Here is a 21781-nt window from a genome sequence, read left to right on the forward strand (position 1 = left end):
ATAAATACAAAATGCGCTTGGGCAAGATCTTGAATTCAGATCCCTGACTACCCCATAAATGATCAGTCTACTAAAATTCTCACTCAATACTATGGGAGAGAGGGAGAAAAGGAGAGAGGGAAGGACTGAGAGAGAAACAAAGAACCTAACTGATTTATAAATGTTGACGACAAGGAGATAAGGAAGTTTTATGAGAAGTTACATTAACACACTTCTGCTTAATCTTCTAGAGGCTTTTTCCTAGGTTCTATTTTCTGCTAATAAAATAACAGCATTGTCAGATGACCATGACTGCTGTAGGGCTTTTGTTAAAATTAGAAGACTTCCATCATTAATAGAAATACCCATAAAGGATTTTGAGTTCTAGCAGAGAAATAAAAATAAGAATACCAGACATCAGAAGTCACTGTTCCAATGCACTGCTATGTTGACTTTCCTACCTTTAACACTTTGGAAGATAACAGGTAGTTATTTTGTAGACTGTATCTCAAAGTGGGTTTGTTGATGTTTCCTCATGATTAAAGTATTGCCCCTCTGGCGGGAATACCACAGAAGTGCTTCCGTATTCTTTGTAGCATAGGATTTTAATTTTGTCCATTGTTGATGACGTTCAATTTATCATTTGATTAAGAAGATGCCTGTCAGCCTTTTTCACCATAAAGTTACTATTTTCCCCTTTGTAATTACTAGGTATTCATTCTATCCAGTAAATATCCTCATAATGATCAAATTGTCCATTTATTTTTCACATCTGAATAGACTCAGTTTCCTTTCATACAGGAAATGGATACCCACTCTAGCATTCTCGCCTGGAGAATTCCATGGACAGAGGAGCCTGGCAGGCTGCAGGCCATGCGGTCACTGAGAGTCGGACACAAGTGGGCGACTAAGCGCCTTAGTACCTTCCTATTATACAACAGGCTACTGTCTGTCACTGTCAATTATTGTGACGCTCAAATTGTCTCAGATGTCACCACTGGAATCCTTCAAGGTGTTTATGTCTTTGTGACATCCTGCCATCTCTCTTTGACAACTTCTTTATTATCTAGAATGCCAAGGTGCTCTGGACTTCTCTCGTAATTTCCATATAGTCCTGGAACTAGCCATTTCTGCCAGGATCCTGGTTCCCTCTTTGTTTCTGTACAGAAACCGAAATCCAAGTCCTAAATCAAAAATCTGGTCACCCAAACAGACTTTAACCTGGTCACCCAACCAAGCTTAATTTATTATCTGACATGTATAGAAAAGCTGTTCCCAGTGCCTATCAGTGGACTATATACACACATTTACACACAAACACATATATTAATACATATATTACATACATATTATATGTATGTGTATAATATGTGTATACGTTATCCTATTGCTCAAAACAGAAAAACCAAGATTCCATACTGCTACCTCTGAGTTGAATTCAACAGCAGCAGAATTCATTCTAATTCCCTCTCCCCTTTTAACTTTGTAATTCCCTTCTCCCAGAATCCCACTATCCCTCAACATTTACATATTTGGTCAGTTCCCTGTATGTAACCAATCTGCACAATTGGCACCTCACCCTCTCCTCACCTCACCCAGCTCCAGCAGCCCCACACAAGGCACCATCCTTGTACTGGGCACCTGGAATGCTTTCTCCCCTCCACTCTGCCTCTGACACCCCGTGCTGAGGCATCCTGCTCCAGGGCACCCTCTTCACCTGCTCATGCTCCACTTGTAGAAACCAGTTTGCCCCCACAGGCTGACACCCTCCTCATCACACTGGGGTTTCTGCACGCTGCTTTGGGCCACCCACCCCCACCACCACACACAGCACCCATTCAGGCTGTCTCCTTGCCCTGAGCCACTGTGTCTCCTCTGCCTTACAGACCCAAGACATACACCTTGCTATGTCTTGTCTAGTAGCTTCAGGAGTGAACTGTTCAGGAAGACGAAAATGAAGGGGAAGAGAAATCACTATGCTATTTTTAAACAGAATAAATAAATTCACTTAAGAATACACACATTTCTGTTAAACTACAGCTAAATTTTTTTCATTTTATTTTTAAGTGGAGGATAATTATAATATTGGGATGGTTTCTTTCCATAGAAACAACCTAAATGTCCATCGAAAAAGGAAGGATAAAGAAGTTGTGGTAGATATACACAATGGAGTATTACTCAGCTATAAAGTGAAATGCATTTGAGTCAGTTCTAATGAGGTGGATGAACCTAGAGCTTATCATACAGAGTGAAGTAGGTCAGAAAAAGGAAGACAACTATAATGTTTAATGCATATATATGGAATCTAGAAATGCTTAAAAGTTTTCAGCATTCCCTCTCAGCTCCTAAGAATCAGTAAAAGAAAGACCCCCATTATAACTCTAAATGGTAAAAATGATAAAAAGTTCATACAGGATTGGACATCAGTATTCTATTTCCCCTCTACTATACATATATCTCAACTACTAAATGACTGCGGTTCAAATTCAGACAGAAGATGCACAAGAATAAATCGAGATCTGAGAATAAAACTTATTTTGAGAGATTATTTTAAATAAGCATTAACTAACTTAAAGTTATCTTAGTAGTTTTTTTTTTTTTTAAGGAAATCTTCTGTAAGCCAGTTGAGAATGAAGCAGAGTAATTAGACAACACATAATATCTTGAAGAGCCTCAGTTTAATCTTACCCTTGAGAAGATATTTTCCAGGGAGCTAGTTAAGGATCTCTTAGCTTTATTTTTCAGGATGTCAAGTTTGAACCTTCCACTGCTTGTCGCATTTTCCGGGATTGTACTATTTGAAATAGTCTATGGAAAGAAAAACATTAATTTTGGTTTGGAAAAACTCAAGGTTAAATGAAGCTTTAAAGACAGGCTTATGATTAAACCATTAAAAACCACAAAAATTCTTCTGGAGCTCTATTAAAGAAGTAATAATTTAGGTTCTACATCATAAGCACACAGATTATAAGCAAATGGGTTTAATATTATAAGTAGTAAAAAAGATAGAAATAATATCTTTCATTTATGCCTTTCGTCTCTGCTAATATATTCTTGCTGCATTTAACAAAAACTAAAGATGTCACCTTTTACTGCTGTTATTTTGATTAATAACTATATTCATGCTTTTCCAAATTGCATACTTTATATCCAAATTACCAAGGAAAACACAAGAAACAGTTTTCAAAGAACAAAGAATCTTTTAGTAAAGCTGGATTCTGCTAATGCCTTTGTTATAATTCGCTTTTCATTTGCGAGTGGGTCATCTATCTTTTCAGTCAACAAGTACTCCCTGATAGTACTAAGCTGTATGAGAACCTACAATATGTCCATTATATAAATTGAGATTCTCTAAATATTTTATCCTATACAGACATAAAAAGCTACTATGTATATCACATGGTTCTTCATGCCAGAAAACTTCCAAAAGAGAAAACTTTGTCCTTTGCCTGTGGAGGAAATAGCCTCACATGTAACAGTGAAAAGAAGCAACACATAAATATCAAACACGGAACCATGAGCTGTGGCTCTCAATGGTTAGGAAGAAAAAGATACACAGGATTTAATGTGGGCAGAAAAAAAAAAAGGGTGAAGACTTTCCCAACACCGGGAATGATGCTGGCAAAATCATAAAGGCTGGGATGCTCACAGGACGGGATGTCAGTACAGATAGTTGACTGCAACAGAAGGAAGTGAGTGGAAAGTGGGAAAGTGAAGCTGGAGATAAAACCTTGATCTTAAATGCTGGGTAATTAGGAAGAATCACTGATTACAATTTATAAGCAGAAGAATATCACTGTGAAAGTAATGTTTGGAGAAGATTTATGTGAAAAGAGTGTTCAAAAGTCACCCGAAGGACTGGGAAATCAGAGACTGGAAGATCAGATGGGAGGCTTCAGCACAGTCTATACAGGAGACAACAGAGGTCTGTAGTAGAGTTGGTGCCACAGGATCTTCTAAGGAGTTACTGATAAACAGTGGATTGGAATGAGGGCTGGACTGGGTTCTGGCTGTGTATAAGGACTAGGATACTCATTATTCTAAGGCTTTGGGATGAATGACACAACTGAAATAGGGAAATCGTATTGTCACTGAGCGCAGTGCCTGACAGAGCAGCTACTCAGTGAATTTGCTGTTGTTGGGTCTCTAAGCCACAGAAGGCAATGGCACCCCACTCCAGTACTCTTGCCTGGAAAATCCCATGGACGGAGGAGCCTGGTAGGCTGCAGTCCATGGGGTCGCAAAGAGTGGGACACGACTGAGTGACTTCCCTTTCACTTTTCACTTTCATGCATTGGAGAGAAATGGCAACCCACTCCAGTGTTCTTGCCAGGAGAATCCCAGGGCTGGGGGAGCCTGGTGGGCTGCCCATCTATGGGGTCGCACAGAGTTGGACACAACTGAAGCGACTTAGCAGCAGCAGTAGCAGTAGCCGCAGTCTCTAAGCCATGTCCCACTCTTTGCTACCCCATGGATTGTAGCCTGCCAGGCTTCTCTGTCCATGGGATTCTCCAGACAAGAATACTGGAGTGGGTTGCTATTTCCTTCCCAGGGGATCTTCCCAACCCAGGGATCAAACTTACATCTCCTATACTGCAGGCAAGTTCTTTACCACTGAACCACCTGGGAAGCCCACTCAATGAATACTAGTGGAAGGAAGAAAGGAAAAGAAAGAGCAAAGGAGAGCAAGAGGAAGTAATTTAAGTATACTGGCAGGAAAACATACATAAATTGTTAAAACCTCCTCTGTGACCTTGAGTTCTCTCCATCATATAGAAAATTTGTGTCACTACTCACATACTGCCTTTGGCCTTCTGGTCAACATGACTATTACCATCAATGACTGATTTAAGCAAACCCATTAACAGATTTTACCCTTTAAATTTCTTGACCTTCTTGTGTCACTGGACATCACTGATCTTACTTGAACTTTGCTCCTACCTTGGTCATACCATAATAAATCTTTCGACCTCATTATTCCCTTTCAGTCTATTACTGGCTCCATTTTAATTTACTCATTGCCTAAAATGTGGGTATCCCTCAGAACACCCGCCTTTGACTTCAAACCTGTGCCAAAGCTCACTGTCTTCTGTATTAATAATGTCAACTCAAATTCTACGAGCACCAAATCCATTTTCTAATTATATCTCAAACACACTTGCAAAATTGAATTTTTCTTTCTTATTTCCATCTTCTGCCCTACTCTTGTCTTCTTTGTGTATTTCTTAGCTACTGCACCCAGTTCTTCCAAATCTGAAACCCTGAAGTCTCTCCCAGCAAGACCCTTTCCCATCCTAAACGTATCTATCCAATCAGTCAGCAAGTCCTAAGGATTATGCTTCCCAGATAGCTCTTGACTCAGTGCCTCCCTTACATTTCTAGGGCTCCAGTTTAGCCTCTAAGACAAAATAAATTTTTCAAGATAGAATCATTCAATCTATTTATGTCCCAGTGCTATCTCTGTCTAGAACATACTTATATATCACCGTGCTAACCACACTGTACTTCCATTTTCACTTCATTTGATTACATGTTGGTTTTTCCTTCTTAGAGGAAGGAAACAGTTAGAGGTCAGAAAAGAGCTGTCATTATTCATCTCTATTGCCTAGTACATAGTATGTACTTGATAAATGAATCATTTCTCACATAGTCTATTACCAGAGTCTCCCAATTCAAAAATGTTATTTCAGTCCTGGCACTGGTAACCCCCTCACTCACCAACCAGCCCCACAAACCGACCATTACTATGACAGAAGAGTTATCTCTTTAAAGTACAAATCTGATTTTCTCTTGCTTTTACCTGAAATCCTTCAATGACAAAGTCAGGCATAGCACTTAAGGCTCTTTATCATCTCACCACTGCTTAGCCTCCAGCCTTATCCCCCATCAATCCCCAGTTCAGTTCAGTTCAGTCGCTCAGCCGTGTCCGACTCTTTGCGACCCCATGAATCACAGCATGCCAGGCCTCCCTGTCCATCACCAACTCCTGGAATTCACTCAAACTCACATCCATCGAGTCGGTAAAGCCATCCAGCCATCTCATCCTCTGTTGTCCCCTCCTCCTCCTGCCCCTCAAGCAAACCCTAAAAAGCCAGTATGTCCTTGGAGGGCCTGCAAGGAGTATGTTCACTCATGGTCACAAAGTTACCACTTAACTGCTCAGTGTTCCTTCTTAAAACACAAATCCTCAACTGTTCTGATTAGAAAATTTTATCTCCCCTAAAATTCCAGCCCCACCCTCCCCCTAAAATCTCTTCCTCTCCAATTCTTTCATGCTTTCCTCTACCCTCACTCCTTGCTCTGGTTCCAAAGCAAACACATAGCCACTTCATGTTCACTGCACATTCTTTTAAAAAGCTATCTTGTTGCCTGTACTACATGTATCTATTAATATTTATGGCTGCAAAGAGTCAGAAAGGACTCAGCAACTAATACTTTTCACTTTTAATATTTAGGTTTGCATTCCCTTTGGATTATTTGAGCTCCTCTCTGCAGGCTGCATCATCATTGATGTCTTTTTTGTCACATTATCATATAGCTTGGCTCGTAGAAGGTCCTCTAGAAGTACTTGTACAATAAATAATTAAGGAATCACTTATCACATGGCAAGTGAATTGTTCTGAACAAAGTGAAATAAAAATATAACCTGAATTAGTGTTATTGAGGTAAATATGTCATAATTTCCTTAGATGTCATTGCCAGTGGTCTTGCTTTATCTACATGCAGCTGAGAACACATTCTAAACCATGTGCACAGAAATATCATCCCTTAGTTTGCAATCAGGAGCACCGTTTCCATGACATTACTTCTTCTTTGCATGTTTGCTTAATATTGCTCAAGGCTGTGTAAGTTTTTAATGAAATAAGATGTTCATATGGATTTGAAATAAAATAATGGATTAGTATTACTAAAATATACACATTCATTCTAAATCATGAGCATTTGCTATTACTGGTTTTCTATCAAAATTCACAATTTTTTTACATTTTAAAAGCATCAAAATTTTATCTCCATGTGCCAATGCTTGCTAAAATTTACTATAAAATTTCTGAGATGCTAGGAGGAAAAGAATGATTAGGGCTTAACCCTAAAGATGAGAACACAAAGCAAACAAACTCCTTTTACAACTTTTATGAAATTTTGACTGAATATATGAAAAAAACAAAAATCAGTCAGGGAGCAAACATCTCACCAATGGGCCTTCCCCGATATGAACATGTGTCTTCTGCTTGGCTTCGCATAGCTGCCTCAGATGTAAAATCACAAGTTCATTCTCCTCCTGATCATTGACTGCCTTCATTTTCTGTTGAAGACAGACCAACAACAGTACATTATGGGAAGACAACATCCACTGTTTTATTCTCATTTAATTTTATCTGTCTGGTAGACAAACATAAATAAAGCTAAGCACTTAGCTGCTCTTAGGAACAAAAGGGGCTTCTAGTAACTATCAGAGAATATAGTAGGATACCTATCTTTCATTTCAGATAGAGAAATGGAAAAAGAAACTCAAAAATCAGGATCCAGTTCTCATTCTTTATATCTTATTTGTGAGGACTATAAATCATGTTACCTGAACACGTTCAAAGATGTCAGCTTGCTCGTTATCTGTCAAGGATGAGAGGTGCCTCTGTATTACCAGCTTGGCTCTTGGTGGGTAGAGTCCTAAGGGAAATGATGGGGATTCATGTTAAACAGGTTCTAGCCAAAGAGATACATATGTTAATCACTCAGTTGTGTCTGATTCTTTGCGACCCCATGGACTGTAGCTTACCAGGCTTCTCTGTCCATAGGATTTTCCTGGCAAGAATACTGGAATGGGTTGCCATTTCCTTCTCCCAGGGATCTTCCCAACCCAGGGACTGACCCAAGGAATTAGAAAGAAGGAAAAATTCTAAGAACTTCTCAGCTCTGCATTTCTTTGAGCAATATACAACAAAATGCTGGGAAAATCTGTGATCATGCCCAGAAACACTAACCCTGGGGACTGAACCCTGAACTGGCAGGCAGATTCTTTACCACTCATAAATATGTGTGTGTATATATATATATGTGTGTGTGTGTGTGTGTGTGTGTGTGTGTGTGTGTGTGTGTGTGTGTGTGTGTAGTCCCTTCACCAGCAGGCTCTGAAGTTAAACCTTCTCACGGAGTTGTGTTCCTGCCTACAACAAACCTTGGAACACTGCAATGAAATAATTAAATGGAAAATCTCCTCACCAAAAGCAATGACCCCTATGAGTGATCTTGAAGTCAGACTTATTAACAAAAAATGTCTCAGTTCAGTTCAGTTCAGTTGCTCAGTCATGTCCGACTCTTTGAGACCCCATGAACCCCAGCACGCCAGGCCTCCCTGTCCATCACCAACTCCCTAAGTTCACTCAAACTCAAGTCCATCGAGTCGGTGATGCCATCCAGCCATCTCATCCTCTGTTGTCCCCTTCTCCTCCTGCCCCCAATCCCTCCCAGCATCAGGGTCTTTTCCAATGAGTCAACTCTTCGCATGAGGTGGCCAAAGTATTGGAGTTTCAGTTTTAGCATCAGTCCTTCCAATGAACACCCAGGACTGATCTCCTTTAGGATGGACCGGTTGGATCTTCCTGCAGTCCAAGGGACTCACAAGAGTCTTCTCCAACACCACGGTTCTAAAGCATCAATTCTTCTGCACTCAGCTTTCTTCACAGTCCAACTCTCACATCCATACATGACCACTGGAAAAACCATAGCCTTGACTAGATGGACCTTTGTTGGCAGAGTAATTTCTCTGCTTTTTAATATGCTGTCTAGGTTGGTCATAACTTTCCTTCCAAGGAGTAAGCATCTTTTAATTTCATGGCTGCAATCACCATCTGCAGTGATTTTGGAGCCCAGAAAAATAAAGTCTGACACTGTTTCCACTGTTTCCCCATCTATTTGCCATGAAAAATAGCTGCCATGGTTAGCTGTTGACAGCTAGCCAGACACCACTGAAGGTACTAACAAACTTAGCCATCCTAGAAACTCTTAGGATACTATTAGCCTTAGCCAAAATCTCTAAGCTTAAAACTGGACATTCAAAAAAGAAAAAATAACCACTAATATTAAAAAGCAGAGCTGGAGCTTATTAGGTAGGAAGCTCTCCCCTTTATGCAGGTCTTGGTAATGAAACTTCAAGGACATCATTAGTACTTAGGGACATTTTTTAGTGTTACAATTTTCCCAATAAAATGTTTATATTCTTATATCATGTTATTCATATATCTGTTGCACTTCTACACATAACTTAGATTAAATCCTCAAGCAAACATCTTTTCCATAAAAACATTTTTGTTTTAATTTTTTTAAAGGGGGAAGTGAAATTCATATTAATAATGATTTGCCTGATCATCCATTTTTAAGAAACAGATCTACATAGTTAGGGGTCACTTATAATATTGCTATTGTACTGTGATTAGAAAGAGGATATCCAGCTATTCATATTTAATGACTCTTAAAGGTAGACTGCACTTTAAAATCCCTAGGAGAGATTTACCACAAAATATGTATTGTTTAAAAAAAAACAAAACTAGAATTCCTTTCATGGTGTGCAGAACATGTATAGGGCCACCACTGGACCTGTTTTAAACCACTGTGTGGTATATAATGAGAACCGGAAAGAAGAAAAGCTTCTAGAAACTTCTCAGCTCTACATTTCTTTGTGCAATATACAACAAAATGCTGTGAAAATCTGTGATCACATTCAGTTCAGTTCAGTTCAGTCACTCAGTCATGTCCGACTCTTTGCGAGCCCATGAACTGCAGCATGCAGGCCTCCCTGTCCATCACCAACAGAATGTATTATTAATATTTAAATTTTAAAATATTTCCATACAAATCTTGAAATTATTTGTTCTAGTTCTGTGAAAAATATCGCTGGTAGCTGATAGGGATTGCATTGAATTTGTAGATTGCTTTGGGTAGTATACTCATTTTCACTATATTGATTCTTCCGATCCATGAGCATGGCATATTTCTCCATCTATTAGTGTCCTCTTTGATTTCTTTCATCAGTGTTTTATAGTTTTCTATATATAGGTCTTTAGTTTCTTTAGGAAGATATATTCCTAAGTATTTTATTCTTTTCGTTGCAACGGTGACTGGAATTGTTTCCTTAATTTCTTTTTCTACTTTCTCATTATTAGTGTATAGGAATGCAAGGGATTTCTGCGTGTTGATTTTATATCCTGCACTTTACTATATTCATTGATTAGCTCTAGTAATTTTCTGGTGGAGTCTTTAGGGTTTTCTATGTAGAGGATCATGTCATCTGCAAACAGTGAGAGTTTTACTTCTTCTTTTCCAATTTGGATTCCTTTTATTTCTTTTTCTGCTCTGATTGCTGTGGCCAAAACTCCCAGAACTATGTTGAATAGTAGCAGTGACAGTGGGCACCCATGTCTTGTTCCTGACTTTAGGGGAAATGCTTTCAATTTTTCACCATTGAGGATAATGTTTGCTGTGGGTTTGTCATACGTAGCTTTTATTATGTTGAGGTATGTTCCTTCTATTCCTGCTTTCTGGAGAGTTTTTAACATAAATGGATATTGAATTTTGTCAAAGGCCTTCTCTGCATCTATTGAGATAATCATATGGCTTTTATTTTTCAATTTGTTAATGTGGTGAATTACATTGATTGATTTGTGGATATTAAATAAATCTGATTGGTGAAAAATGGTGTCTCAGTATTATTTTAATATAATTATCTCTTATTTTATATCAAGCTCTACATCTTTTTTATATTTTTAAAAGCCCCTTGCTCATTTGGGTTTTTTTTTTTTTAATATTTTGTTGTTTGTTTCTGAGAGCTCTTTACTTTTTTGATAAATTAAAAGCTTAGTCTGTGACATGAGTTGCAAATATTTTGCCCAGTTTGGTTTTTAAGTTTTTTTCTATTTTGGTCTTTTGATATTGCTAAGGGTTTTTGCTTTGTTGTGTAGAAATTTTAAAAACTTTATTGTTCTATTGTTCAGAAACACTAAAATTCATTTTGATGGTGTGATGTCACACACTACCACAGCTTATTATTTGCTGGCAAAGTCTCCTAAGGCAGTATATTAAGAAACTGATTCACATGAGTGGGGTTTTTTTGTTTGTTTGTTTTATGTTGGTTATTATTCCAGCATGTTATTAGCATGTGTAGGAGGATAAAAGATTAAAAAGGAGAAAAGTAAACAGGGTATTTACTTGAAGTATGTAACTAAATCTATAGCCCAGGAAGTTTCCTCAGTCTTTTATTTCAATGGAAGAATTGCAAACAGCTGTATATTATTTATTTTCAAACTATGCATGCCCCCTACACTGCCTTGAATTTGATTTGGCTTCCAATTTGGAATCACTGATTAGTGAATTAACCAGTCCTGAGAGGTAAGTATATTATTTAGCCCTCACACAAGTTATTGTAGGAAAACAAGATTGAGGATAACTGTTCCATCTCCACAATGCTCAGCATCACTTTGGTTTCACGTGCTGAGGATGCGTCCTAGAGATGGTGCCCTCAGACACTGCTTCCTGGATTCACTCTGGTCCACCAACATGACTATGCTACTCTTCCTGGTCTATGTCCTTAACATAGGCATAGATGATGTTGGCATACATATCTACTCCTTTTCTTTCTTTCTTTTTTAGCACAAAAAGAACTCCATATTAATGCAGCCAAATGTATTGACAGGACTCTATAATTCTGAGTAAGCTACATGAAATACTAATATCTAGATACTCCTAAATACTTATATATACTCCTATCTTTTTCATTTTCTACTCATATTAATTTGTATTGAATCTGAATACAGTCCTTTTTCCCACTTTATACTTTGTACATAACACAAGTTCAGAATCCACAGTTATCCTGCCCCGATGAAAAAAGCCTTTGGGGAAACACACTGATGCCATGGCTTCAGGACAGTGTGATCCTGAAAATCCTTGCTTTCTGATATTCTTCCAGAAAGAAACATCAAGTTGCTGTGGAATCAGATCGAACAAGTTCAAATCCTGATTCTGCCCCTCCTAAGTAGTGAGGATGTGATAGTTATTACCCACTATGCATTTCAGTGCCTGTTCCTTATGAGTAAAATGAGGATTAAAAACAGCACCTATCTTGTGGGATTTCTATATGGATGAAGTGGTCGAAGATATGGAAACCACAATAGTGCTGAGACACAGTAAGTCTTATGAGAGTATCTGTCTTACTGTTATTCCTTTCATTTTTACTATCAGAGCACTGCCCTATCTTATGTTCTCTTAGTCTAATGTCAAAGACAAGGGTAAAAAATTGTATCAGAAGGTGTTAGCCAAGGCCTTAGGAAAAGAATCTGTGTGAATCTTTCTCAGTCAATATGAACCCTTCCTTTGCTCCTTTCAGATACACACATACCTTGAAGTTTGGGGACCTTAAATTTCAGTCTATTCAAGATCTTGGGATGGCCCTACTAATTCTGGATGTATGGTTTGCATTCTCTTTCTTTACAAAGGTCTCTAAAACTAAAATTTTTAAAGGAGCTTTTTTAAAAATATGATTTACATAATTTCCTACTGGTGTTTTTATCTTTTTCTTACAGATAATAACAGTCCTCACAAATACCGAACAGCAATCTGCTATCTCCTCATTTGTTGCTCATCATTTAACTTCCAAGTAAGCACCTGTTGTTTTGTAAAAATGTTAAGATTTTATGAAATCAAATCTGTCAATGTCTTCTTTTGGTAGTTTCTGCATTTCTGTGTCTTAATAAAGGCTTTCTTGTTTAGGGACTAAATAATATTTTTATTTTAATGATTTTAGTATTTTGCTTGTTTACATTGAAGACTTTGATCCCTCTAGAATGTATTCTCAGTAGATACATAGAAGGAATCTTTGTCTCTTTGGATTGCAAACTGATCCAACACCATCTCTTGAATCACTCAGACTTTTCTCCCCAGACTTATATTCCCTTTACCATACACCAAAAACTGTTCCATTTTTGTAAAGGTTATATATATGTTTGAAAACAAGGCATGTTCTATAAAATATTATAAATTTTTAAATTTGACTATTGCATTTAAATAGTCCTTATTCACACAGGTGAGTGGAAATTCAAAAAATTTTGCCATGTGCCTATGATTTTCCTGCCTACTTAACAGATATCACAATTTACACTTATTATGGCTCATACATTCTCTGCTTTATTCTATAGCTCAACCTCTCTCCATCAACACTAACATCTATCATACTGAATTACATTTACTTGCTCCCAAGCCTGCCTTCCCTTCAGACTATAAACTTCCTGAAGGCACAGTCTGCATCTCAATCATCTCTGCATCCCCAGTGCTGAGCACACTACCCAGAACATGATTTGGGGTAGGCCAAAAAGTTTGTTTGGGTTTTTCCATAAGCAGATTTAGAAAAACTTGAATCTGCCAAAAACTTTTTGGCCAACCCAACAGATACTTAACAAGTGTCTATTAAACTGTGTGTCCTCTCAGGTGCAGTAGCTTTCAACCTTTTTTATTAGGGGATAAGGAGAAGAAAGGAAAACTGAGTTAGAATCACCTCTTCCTCATGCCCCTCTCACTCTTCAAAACCCATTTTTTTTTTTAACTTGCTTTATGACATCATGTCTATTATCTGGGTGATTTTCAAATGTCCCTCAAAAGTTAGGAAACTTTCATTCCTGTTCTAAACCTTTACGGAAAAAAAACACATCATCAAGTGAGAAGAGAAAAAAATCTATAATCAACATTCTGGGAGGGTTTGCCTCTCTTCATTCATTCAACAAATATTTGGTCAGTTCCCACTGTGCACACAGTAGAGTCTTAAGAACTGTGGGAAATGCAAGCTCCTCCCTGGAGTCTGCCTCTGGAAAAAAAGTTAAAAAATTTAAAAAAAGGAAAAAGAGCCAAGCACCTAGGAGAGACTGACTGCACAAATTTGACTGGATGTGAGAAATGATTCTTAGGGCTCTTGGTTCACCTCGAAACAAAGAAGCATTCAACAACAGTAGCAACTTTCTCACTTCCTCAACGCCAAAGCAAACTCCTGTCTGCCAAGGCCAACTTATACTATACCTTCGATCCTTTCACAGAGCTTATGCAAAGAGTGCATGGGGCAGGCCTCACACAGCTTAATCTGGGTCTTGGCACTCTGCAGGGCAGCGGCCGTGCTGAAAGCCTGTTTCAGAGTCAGCATTACCTCATCAACCTACAAGAAAAACAGAGGCCAGGTCTGCAAACGTTTGCCTTCAGGGTAACATATTAAAAGCCCAATAGCAATGTGAGGCTTTGTTGATGCCTACTAAATCTTAATAATGTAATTTGATGATAGAGAGAAAACATTGTCTTGAAGTTAGACCTTCAACTAATTATACATAAAATTGGAAACTGGATGAAATAAGACTATTTTAATATGTGTAGTACCACAATACTGACCTGTTACTTGAATGCTATTTTTGAATCCCACGGAGTACTATGCTATCAGTTAAATGATAGTAAATCAGAACTTTGTTTTCTTTTTTAAAATTTTATAGAATTATAGTTGATTTAGTTTTGTTTCAGGTAGACAGCAAAGTGATTCAGTTATACATATATATATATTCATTCTTCATCAGATTATTTTCTCATATAGGTTATCACAGAATATTGGGTAGAGTTCCCTGTACTATACAGTAGGTCATTGTTGGTTATCTAAGTTCTTTGTTTAATTAAAGTAGCTTATCAGATAAAGATATCTTTGGAAGTTTTGCCTGCAATGCATAGGGAGCAACAAAATAAATCTAACATTCACTTGTGTTAATAGGTATCTTATTGACTTTATCCTTTTGGATCATTTTTAGTGCAACAACTGAACATGTGTTTAACCAAAGTTCTGGGAGAAACCAGCTCAATAAATAACATGGTAAGTGGGAGGGAGGTTCAAGAGGGAGAAAAGATATTTATCAGTTCAGCTCAGTTCAGTTGCTCAGTCGTGTCCGACTCTTTGAGACCCCATGAATTGCAGCACGCCAGGCCTCCCTGTCCATCACCAACTCCCGGAGGTCACTCAGACTCAGATCCATCGAGTTGGTGACACCATCCAGCCATCTCACCCTCTGTCGTCCCCTTCTCCTCCTGCCCCCAATCCCTCCCAGCAGCAGAGTCTTTTCCAATGAGTCAAGTCTTCGCATGAGGTGGCCAAAGTACTGGAGTTTCAGCTTTAGCATCATTCCTTCCAAAGAAATCCCAGGGTTGATCTCCTTTAGAATAGACTAGTTGGATCTCCTTGAAGTCCAAGGGACTCTCAAGAGTCTTCTCCAACACCACAGTTCAAAAGCATCAATTCTTCGGTGTTCAGCCTTCTTCACAGTCCAACTCTCACATCCATACATGACCACTGGAAAAACCATAGCCTTGACTAGACGGACCTTTGTTGGCAAAGTAATGTCTCTGCTTTCCAATATGCTATCTAGGTTGGTCATAACTTTTCTTCCAAGGAGTAAGCGGCTAATTCATGTTGACGTATGGCAGAAACCAACACAATATTGTAAAGCAATCTTCCTCCAATTAAAAATAAATATACCTTTTAAAAATTAAAAAAAAAATAATAATCTTGGGGAAATTCTATGAAGGCTGCTGAAGTTTTTTTTCCTAGAGTTCTACTGAGATATAATCGACATACAGCACTGTATAAGTCTGAGATGTACAATATGATTTGACTTACATGCATCATGAAATAGTTATCACAATAAGTTTAGTGAACATCGTCATCTCACATAAATGCAAGATTAAATAAACAGATTTTTTTTTTGTCCTTGTGATGAGAACTCCTGTCTTTTATCTATGGCTTCTATTTATTAATATTAACATTTTGCTTCTGATTTGTGACACTAAGAACTTCTGACATCGTCCTGTCTAATAGCTGGGTCTCTCCACTAGGTCAAGAGCTTGAAAACTGCCAGCCTGTTTCTTCCTTGCTCTTCCAGTGACTTAGTCAAGAAGTTGGACTCTAGCATTCTGATTTCCTGGTTGTTTCTTGGAGGTCAACCAACAGCTCATCCTCCAGGCATTGTTAAGCCAACTTCAGGCCACGTTTCCTCCTCTGTGGCACAATCATCAGAGTAAAGTGTAGTTTTCTCACCCACTGTAGAACTGAGGTCAAAGTCTAAAACCTGCATGGGGAGCTGTAAAGTACCAGGGCCTCATCCAAACTACCTCTGATATTCAAAACCATTCACATGCTTTATAAACTATGCTTTGTTTTGTTCTGTTTTTATTGAGGTAACATTTGTTTACAACATTATTTAAGTTTCACAGTACGGCATTTAGTTCAACTTCTGTATACACAGTGTGCTTAGCACCAAAGTCTCACTTCCATCTGTCACCATACAGTTGACCCCTTTACCATTCTGCTCTCTCCCACCCCTGGTCCCTTTGGTAACCACCAATCTGCTCTTTGAGTGTATGTGTTTGTTTTTGTTTTATTTTTTATACTCTGCATATGAGGGAAATCATACTTATTTCTCATAGCATAATACCTTCAAGGTCTAGGTCCAATCATGTGTCATTAATGGCAAGATTTCATGTTTTTATATGGCTGAATAATAATCCATTATACATATATTATATATATATATATTCCCTGGTGGCTCAGATGGTAAAGAATCTACCTGCAATGGAGGCGACCTGGGTTCAATCTCTGCATTGGGAAGATTCCCTGGAGAAGGAAATGGCAGTATTCTTGCCTGGGAAATCTCATGGAGAGAGGAGCCTAGCAGGCTACAGACCATGAGGTCACAAAGAGTCAGACATGACTGAGCAACTAAGCACAGCACATACATGTGTGTGTATATATATATATACACACATATATATACACATAGCACATCTTCTTTATCCATTCATCCATTGATGGGCACTTCCACTGATACCATATCTTGGCTCTTGTAAATAATACCACAATGAACAGAGCAGTGCATATCTTTTCAAATTTGTGTTTTCAGTTTTTTCAGATAAATACCCAGAAATTGCTAGGCCGCATGATAATTCTATTCTTAATTTTTTGAGGAATCTCCATATTGTTTTCCATAGTGGCAACACCAGTTTATATTTCTACCAAAACAAAAGACCAACAGCCACATGAAAAGATGCTTAACATCACTAATTTTTAGGGAAATGCAAATCAAAACCACAATTGAGATATTACCTCACACACATATCAGAATAGCTATTATCCAAAAGATAAGAAATATTTAATAACAAGTATTGGAGAGGATGTTGAGGAAAAAGAACCCTCGTACACATAAGCCCTTTTTAAAAGGCCTTTTTCTCCCTTCCCTTATGGCCTGGTTTAAGAAAAAGTTATTACTTAAAGGAGTTACTTCACTGTTGCATCTGAGTGTATGAAGAACCTGGAATAAAAAGAAACTTTATCCACAAGTCCATTCTCTGTATCTCTATCAGTACCATTTTCCTAGACTTCATATATATGCATTAATACAAAATGCCTGTTTTTCTCTTATTTCACTCTGTATAACAGGCTCTAGGTTTGTCCACCTCAGTTCAACTAACTCAGATTTTCTTCCTTTTTATGACTGAGTAATAATCCACTGTATATATGTCACACAACTTCTCTATCCATTCACCTGGACATAGTGGGGGAAGGAGAGGGTAGGACAAACTGAGAGAGTAGCACTGAAATCTAATGCCTGCATGCATGCTAAGCTGCTTCAGTCATGTCTGACTCTGTGTGACCCTACGGACTGTATGTAGCCTGCCAGGATCCTCTGTCCATGGGATTCTCTAGGCAAGAATACTGGAGTGGGTTGCCTTGCTCTCCTCCAGGGGAATCTGCCTGACCCAGGGATCAAACCCAAGCCTCTTACCTCCTGCATTGGCAGGTGGGTTCTTTATCACTAGTGCCACCTGATATAATACCATGGATAAAATAGAAAGCTAGTGGGAAATTGCTACATAACACAGGGAGCTCAGCCTGGTGCTCTGTGACAACCTAGAGGGGTGGGATGGGGGTGAGATTCAAGAGGGAGGGGATATATGTATATATATAGTTGATTTACATTATTGTGCGACAGAAATCAATAAAACATCGTAAAGCCATTATTCTCCAATAAAAAATTTTAAAAGACACTTTATTCTTCTGATATTGCTTAAAGGACCAAGTAGCCAGTGATTAGTCAGCTATGTTTTACTATAACTTTTTAAGAAGCTCATCAATAATTTTACATCATTCTATGTACAAAAAATGAAGTATTCATAATCTGCTCTTTTATACTATAATTTAAAAAAATTAAGATTTCTAATGCTTAAAAATAAAAGCACTACATGCTTTAGTGACTTTGCATTTTCATTTCATTTGCCTTGTTATGTATTGTATTCAAAAGCAATTTCAATGACTTACATGGATATTTACCATTGTTTTCTTGTTTCTCATTTATTTAAGGCAGTGAAGGAATTAGTCATCTGTTTAACTTTCAGGTACATTTATTATTTGTTATTTAGTAATAATGTAAAAGGTCTCCAATGGAAATACTGAATTTTCATGATTTTTTAATCCATTTCTAGGTGAAACGAGATCATTTCAATGGTGACTGAAATGTGGCTACTGATTTCTCCCAGGCATTAATATTACTAAAATTTTACTTGTAAAATTTTCAGTGTTTTACTTTATTTTAATCTACCATTTTATAGATGGTTTATAAATTCTATGATGGTATCAGAGCAACTAAAAGTTAAATTAGCACTATGAAGTTAAATTCAGTTCAGTCGCTCAGTCGTGTCGAACTCTTTGAGAGCCCACGGACTGCAGCAGGTCAGGTTTCCCTGTCCATCACCAACTCCCTGAGTTTGCTCAAACTCCGGGAAATTAAATTAGCACTGTGAATAACTTAATTGTTTTAGTTTAGATTCAGCAACAACAAAAAATCCTAGGAAATGTTAAAAGTTTAACACTAAAGGAATGAGTAAAGAGAAATCAACCATATGGAACAAAAATAAAGTATTCTTAGTGTGACCATCAGAAATATTAACTTTCCAGAGAAAATTATGAGATGGAACAAAGAAAGCTAATTTATGATATTAAGGGGAAATTCCATAATGAAGATAATGCTCATAAACATTTCCCTACCAAGCTTAAGTTCTGTATGGCATTTAAGAATGAGAATCACAGAATATATAAGGACTTCAAAAGATTATCTAGCCTAATTCTCTGGGAAAATCTACACTCTTAACATCACACAAAGCCTGGGTCTTGGTAATGTTGATTTTTTTGGGGGGGGTGTTGCTTTGTTTTACTAGTTTTACTTTCCCTGGATACTACTGTGTGGATCTGTGGATCTGAGGAGTTCTACTTTTTCTGTCTATGAACAGTAGTCACTTCCATTTTTTTCATACCTTTTAAACCACTTTTGGAGAAAGCAGAAATTATATTTTCCAGAAATCTCAAATGTGGTTAAACAAGATTAAGCCACCTGCTTTGCGTTATTTTACAAAAGAAGGAAAGGAAGGAAGGAGGAAGCAAGGGAAGGAGGGAGGGAGGAGCACTGAGCATCTAAACTTCCCGAGTAACCCTCCAGGGCCCATCTGACCTCTACACAGTAAGTCCCCTATACAGGAACCCTTCAAGTTGGGAACTTTCAAAGACATGAACGTGCGTTCATGTGTCAAATCACGTTGAGTTAGCACACATGCCTGGCGTACATTGTCACATGCGTCCATCCTCTACAAGTGGTTGTGCTTTTGTGTACTTTACTGCACAGTACTGTTGTGAGCAACAGGAGGAGCTTACTAATGAAGACCTGATAGAACTGGAGGCCCAGAAAAAAGGCAAAGACGAAAGGAAGAAGTCACTGAAGAACCAAAGAGATTCATGACACAGGAAATGGCAAGGATAGTTTCTTGATTTGAGCAGGCACTGTTAGTTTTTGAGACCCAGCACTCAAACATAGACGGGTACACAAAGATTGCAGCAGCCACTCAGGATGCAATCTAGTGTTACTGTGTTATCTGTGGTGAGAAAAAAAAAAGAGCTAATACCTGGACATCACTGGATTGTTTTTTCAAGAGGGTAGATGGAATTGAAGCCAGCAAGGAAGCAGAACCTGTGCCATCAGCATGAGGCATGAGTGAAATTTGAGATTGCCCTCCATCTCCTATTGTTGAAGACCCTTCAGCTCTACCATCTCCCACCTCCTCTCCCTCCTCCAGTCAGTAACTCTTCTTGCTTGTCCACTAGATGCCAGCCCCCATGTCCCAGTTGTTGTACTGTACTACTATACTTTTCAAGGTACTGCACTGTAAGATAAAAAGTGTTTTCTTTATTGTTTTTGTCTGTTTTTTATGTATTATTTGTGTGAAAAGTATTAGAAACCTATCACAGTACAGTACTATATAGCCAATTGTGCTAGCTGGGTACATAGGTTAACTTTGCTGGACTTAGGAACAAAGTGGACTTACAAACACACTCTCAAAATGAAACTCATACGTGTGGGACTTACTGTACTGTTTATCAATTCATAACAATCTCTACAAAGAAACAAGAGAAAAAGCTAGTTGCATATTCTGTGCTCAGAGTAGATAAGTCAGCATGTACAGTTTTGCAATATTTTGTCTTTCACAACTACCAAGCCACATCAATCATAACACTGCTTAGACCTATATAATATTTGACTGTTCTATTCTATATGTCAGCTGCTGGAACCATCCTCCTTTATACAGGAAATTTATATTTAATTTTTCCTGTAGCTTGCAATTCTGATGCCTCACCATTCAGTTAAGATGGTTACTGATAAAAAAGAGTGAACAGGATTTCAAAGATTCCAGCATAGGCCCCTTCTTAAGAATAATGATGCCAAAAAAAAAAAAAAAAAGAATAATGATGCCAGCACTAATATTCTGATGCAACTTCAATGTAACATGAAGACATTCTCAGCCAGTCTTGGCTGTTGCCTGAGCCACAGAACTTCTCAAGACGGAAAAATGCAGCATGTTCCTAGCCTTTCAGCTTTGACTCCCTGTTCTGAAAACTCATCCAATGTACATGAGGGGAAAATAAAAATACTAAAAAATACAAACAAAACAAAACTTGTAAAAGAGGTTAGAAATCAGAAGATTTTACAGTTTTCCTCTTGGTGGAGGTTATCCAGTAATCAGAAATTTGTTGTTGTTCTTTTTGTTAGTCACTCAGTTGTGTCCAACTCTTTGCGACCCCATAGACTGTAGCCTAGGAGACTCCTCTGTCCATAGAATTCTCTAGGCAAGAATACTGGAGTGTGTTGCCATGCCCTCCTCCAGGGGATCTTCCCAACCCAGGGATCAAACTTGGGTCTCCTGCATTGCAGGCAGATTCTTTATCTGAGCCACCAGGGAAGCCCTCATCAGAGATTAACCAGCACCTATAAAAAGATTACCTGAAGTTAAGAGTAACACACTCTATCACTGAAAAATACACTTACCAACCCCTGCTCTTCTAGAAACTACTGGGGGATACAACAGTAAGGACAGCCTAACCTTGTAGGATTCACCATCCAGTGGGGTGGAAAGATATGTGAACAAACACACAAGATAATGGATTTGCAGGAACTGTTAGAGATCTATGAACAAAGCACAGCAAGAGCACTGACAACAAAGCAAGGAAAGGGGTCAATTCCTGGAAAACGGTGTCAGAAAAGGGGTTACTAGGAGTTTATCTTTAAACAGAGTCCTAAAAAGTACACAGTAGAAAAGCAGGGGAAAGGAATTCAAGTCAGAGCTGAGCAAAGGAGGCCTGCTTCCCATCCAGTGAAGCAGGCGAGAAAAGAATGTGAAAATGGATACGGAAAGAACATACACA

General features: G+C 38.2%; 1 protein-coding gene across 4 annotated transcripts in view; it reads right to left on the minus strand.

Annotated features, from left to right (window-relative positions):
• TBC1D4 (TBC1 domain family member 4) overlaps window positions 1-21781 on the minus strand; it is a 214247-nt gene that overhangs the window by 54695 nt on the left and 137771 nt on the right. For all 4 annotated transcript variants that reach the window (XM_027973696.3, XM_027973695.3, XM_042254947.2 and 1 more), the window contains exons 5-8: window positions 14032-14164; window positions 7553-7644; window positions 7172-7282; window positions 2668-2787 (exon numbers count right to left, since the gene is read on the minus strand). In XM_027973696.3, the coding sequence (XP_027829497.2) occupies window positions 2668-2787; window positions 7172-7282; window positions 7553-7644; window positions 14032-14164 (456 nt within the window). The remainder of the gene's footprint in view (window positions 1-2667; window positions 2788-7171; window positions 7283-7552; window positions 7645-14031; window positions 14165-21781) is intronic.

The sequence above is a fragment of the Ovis aries genome, chromosome 10, assembly GCF_016772045.2.
Source record: "Ovis aries strain OAR_USU_Benz2616 breed Rambouillet chromosome 10, ARS-UI_Ramb_v3.0, whole genome shotgun sequence".
NCBI lineage: Eukaryota > Metazoa > Chordata > Mammalia > Artiodactyla > Bovidae > Ovis > Ovis aries.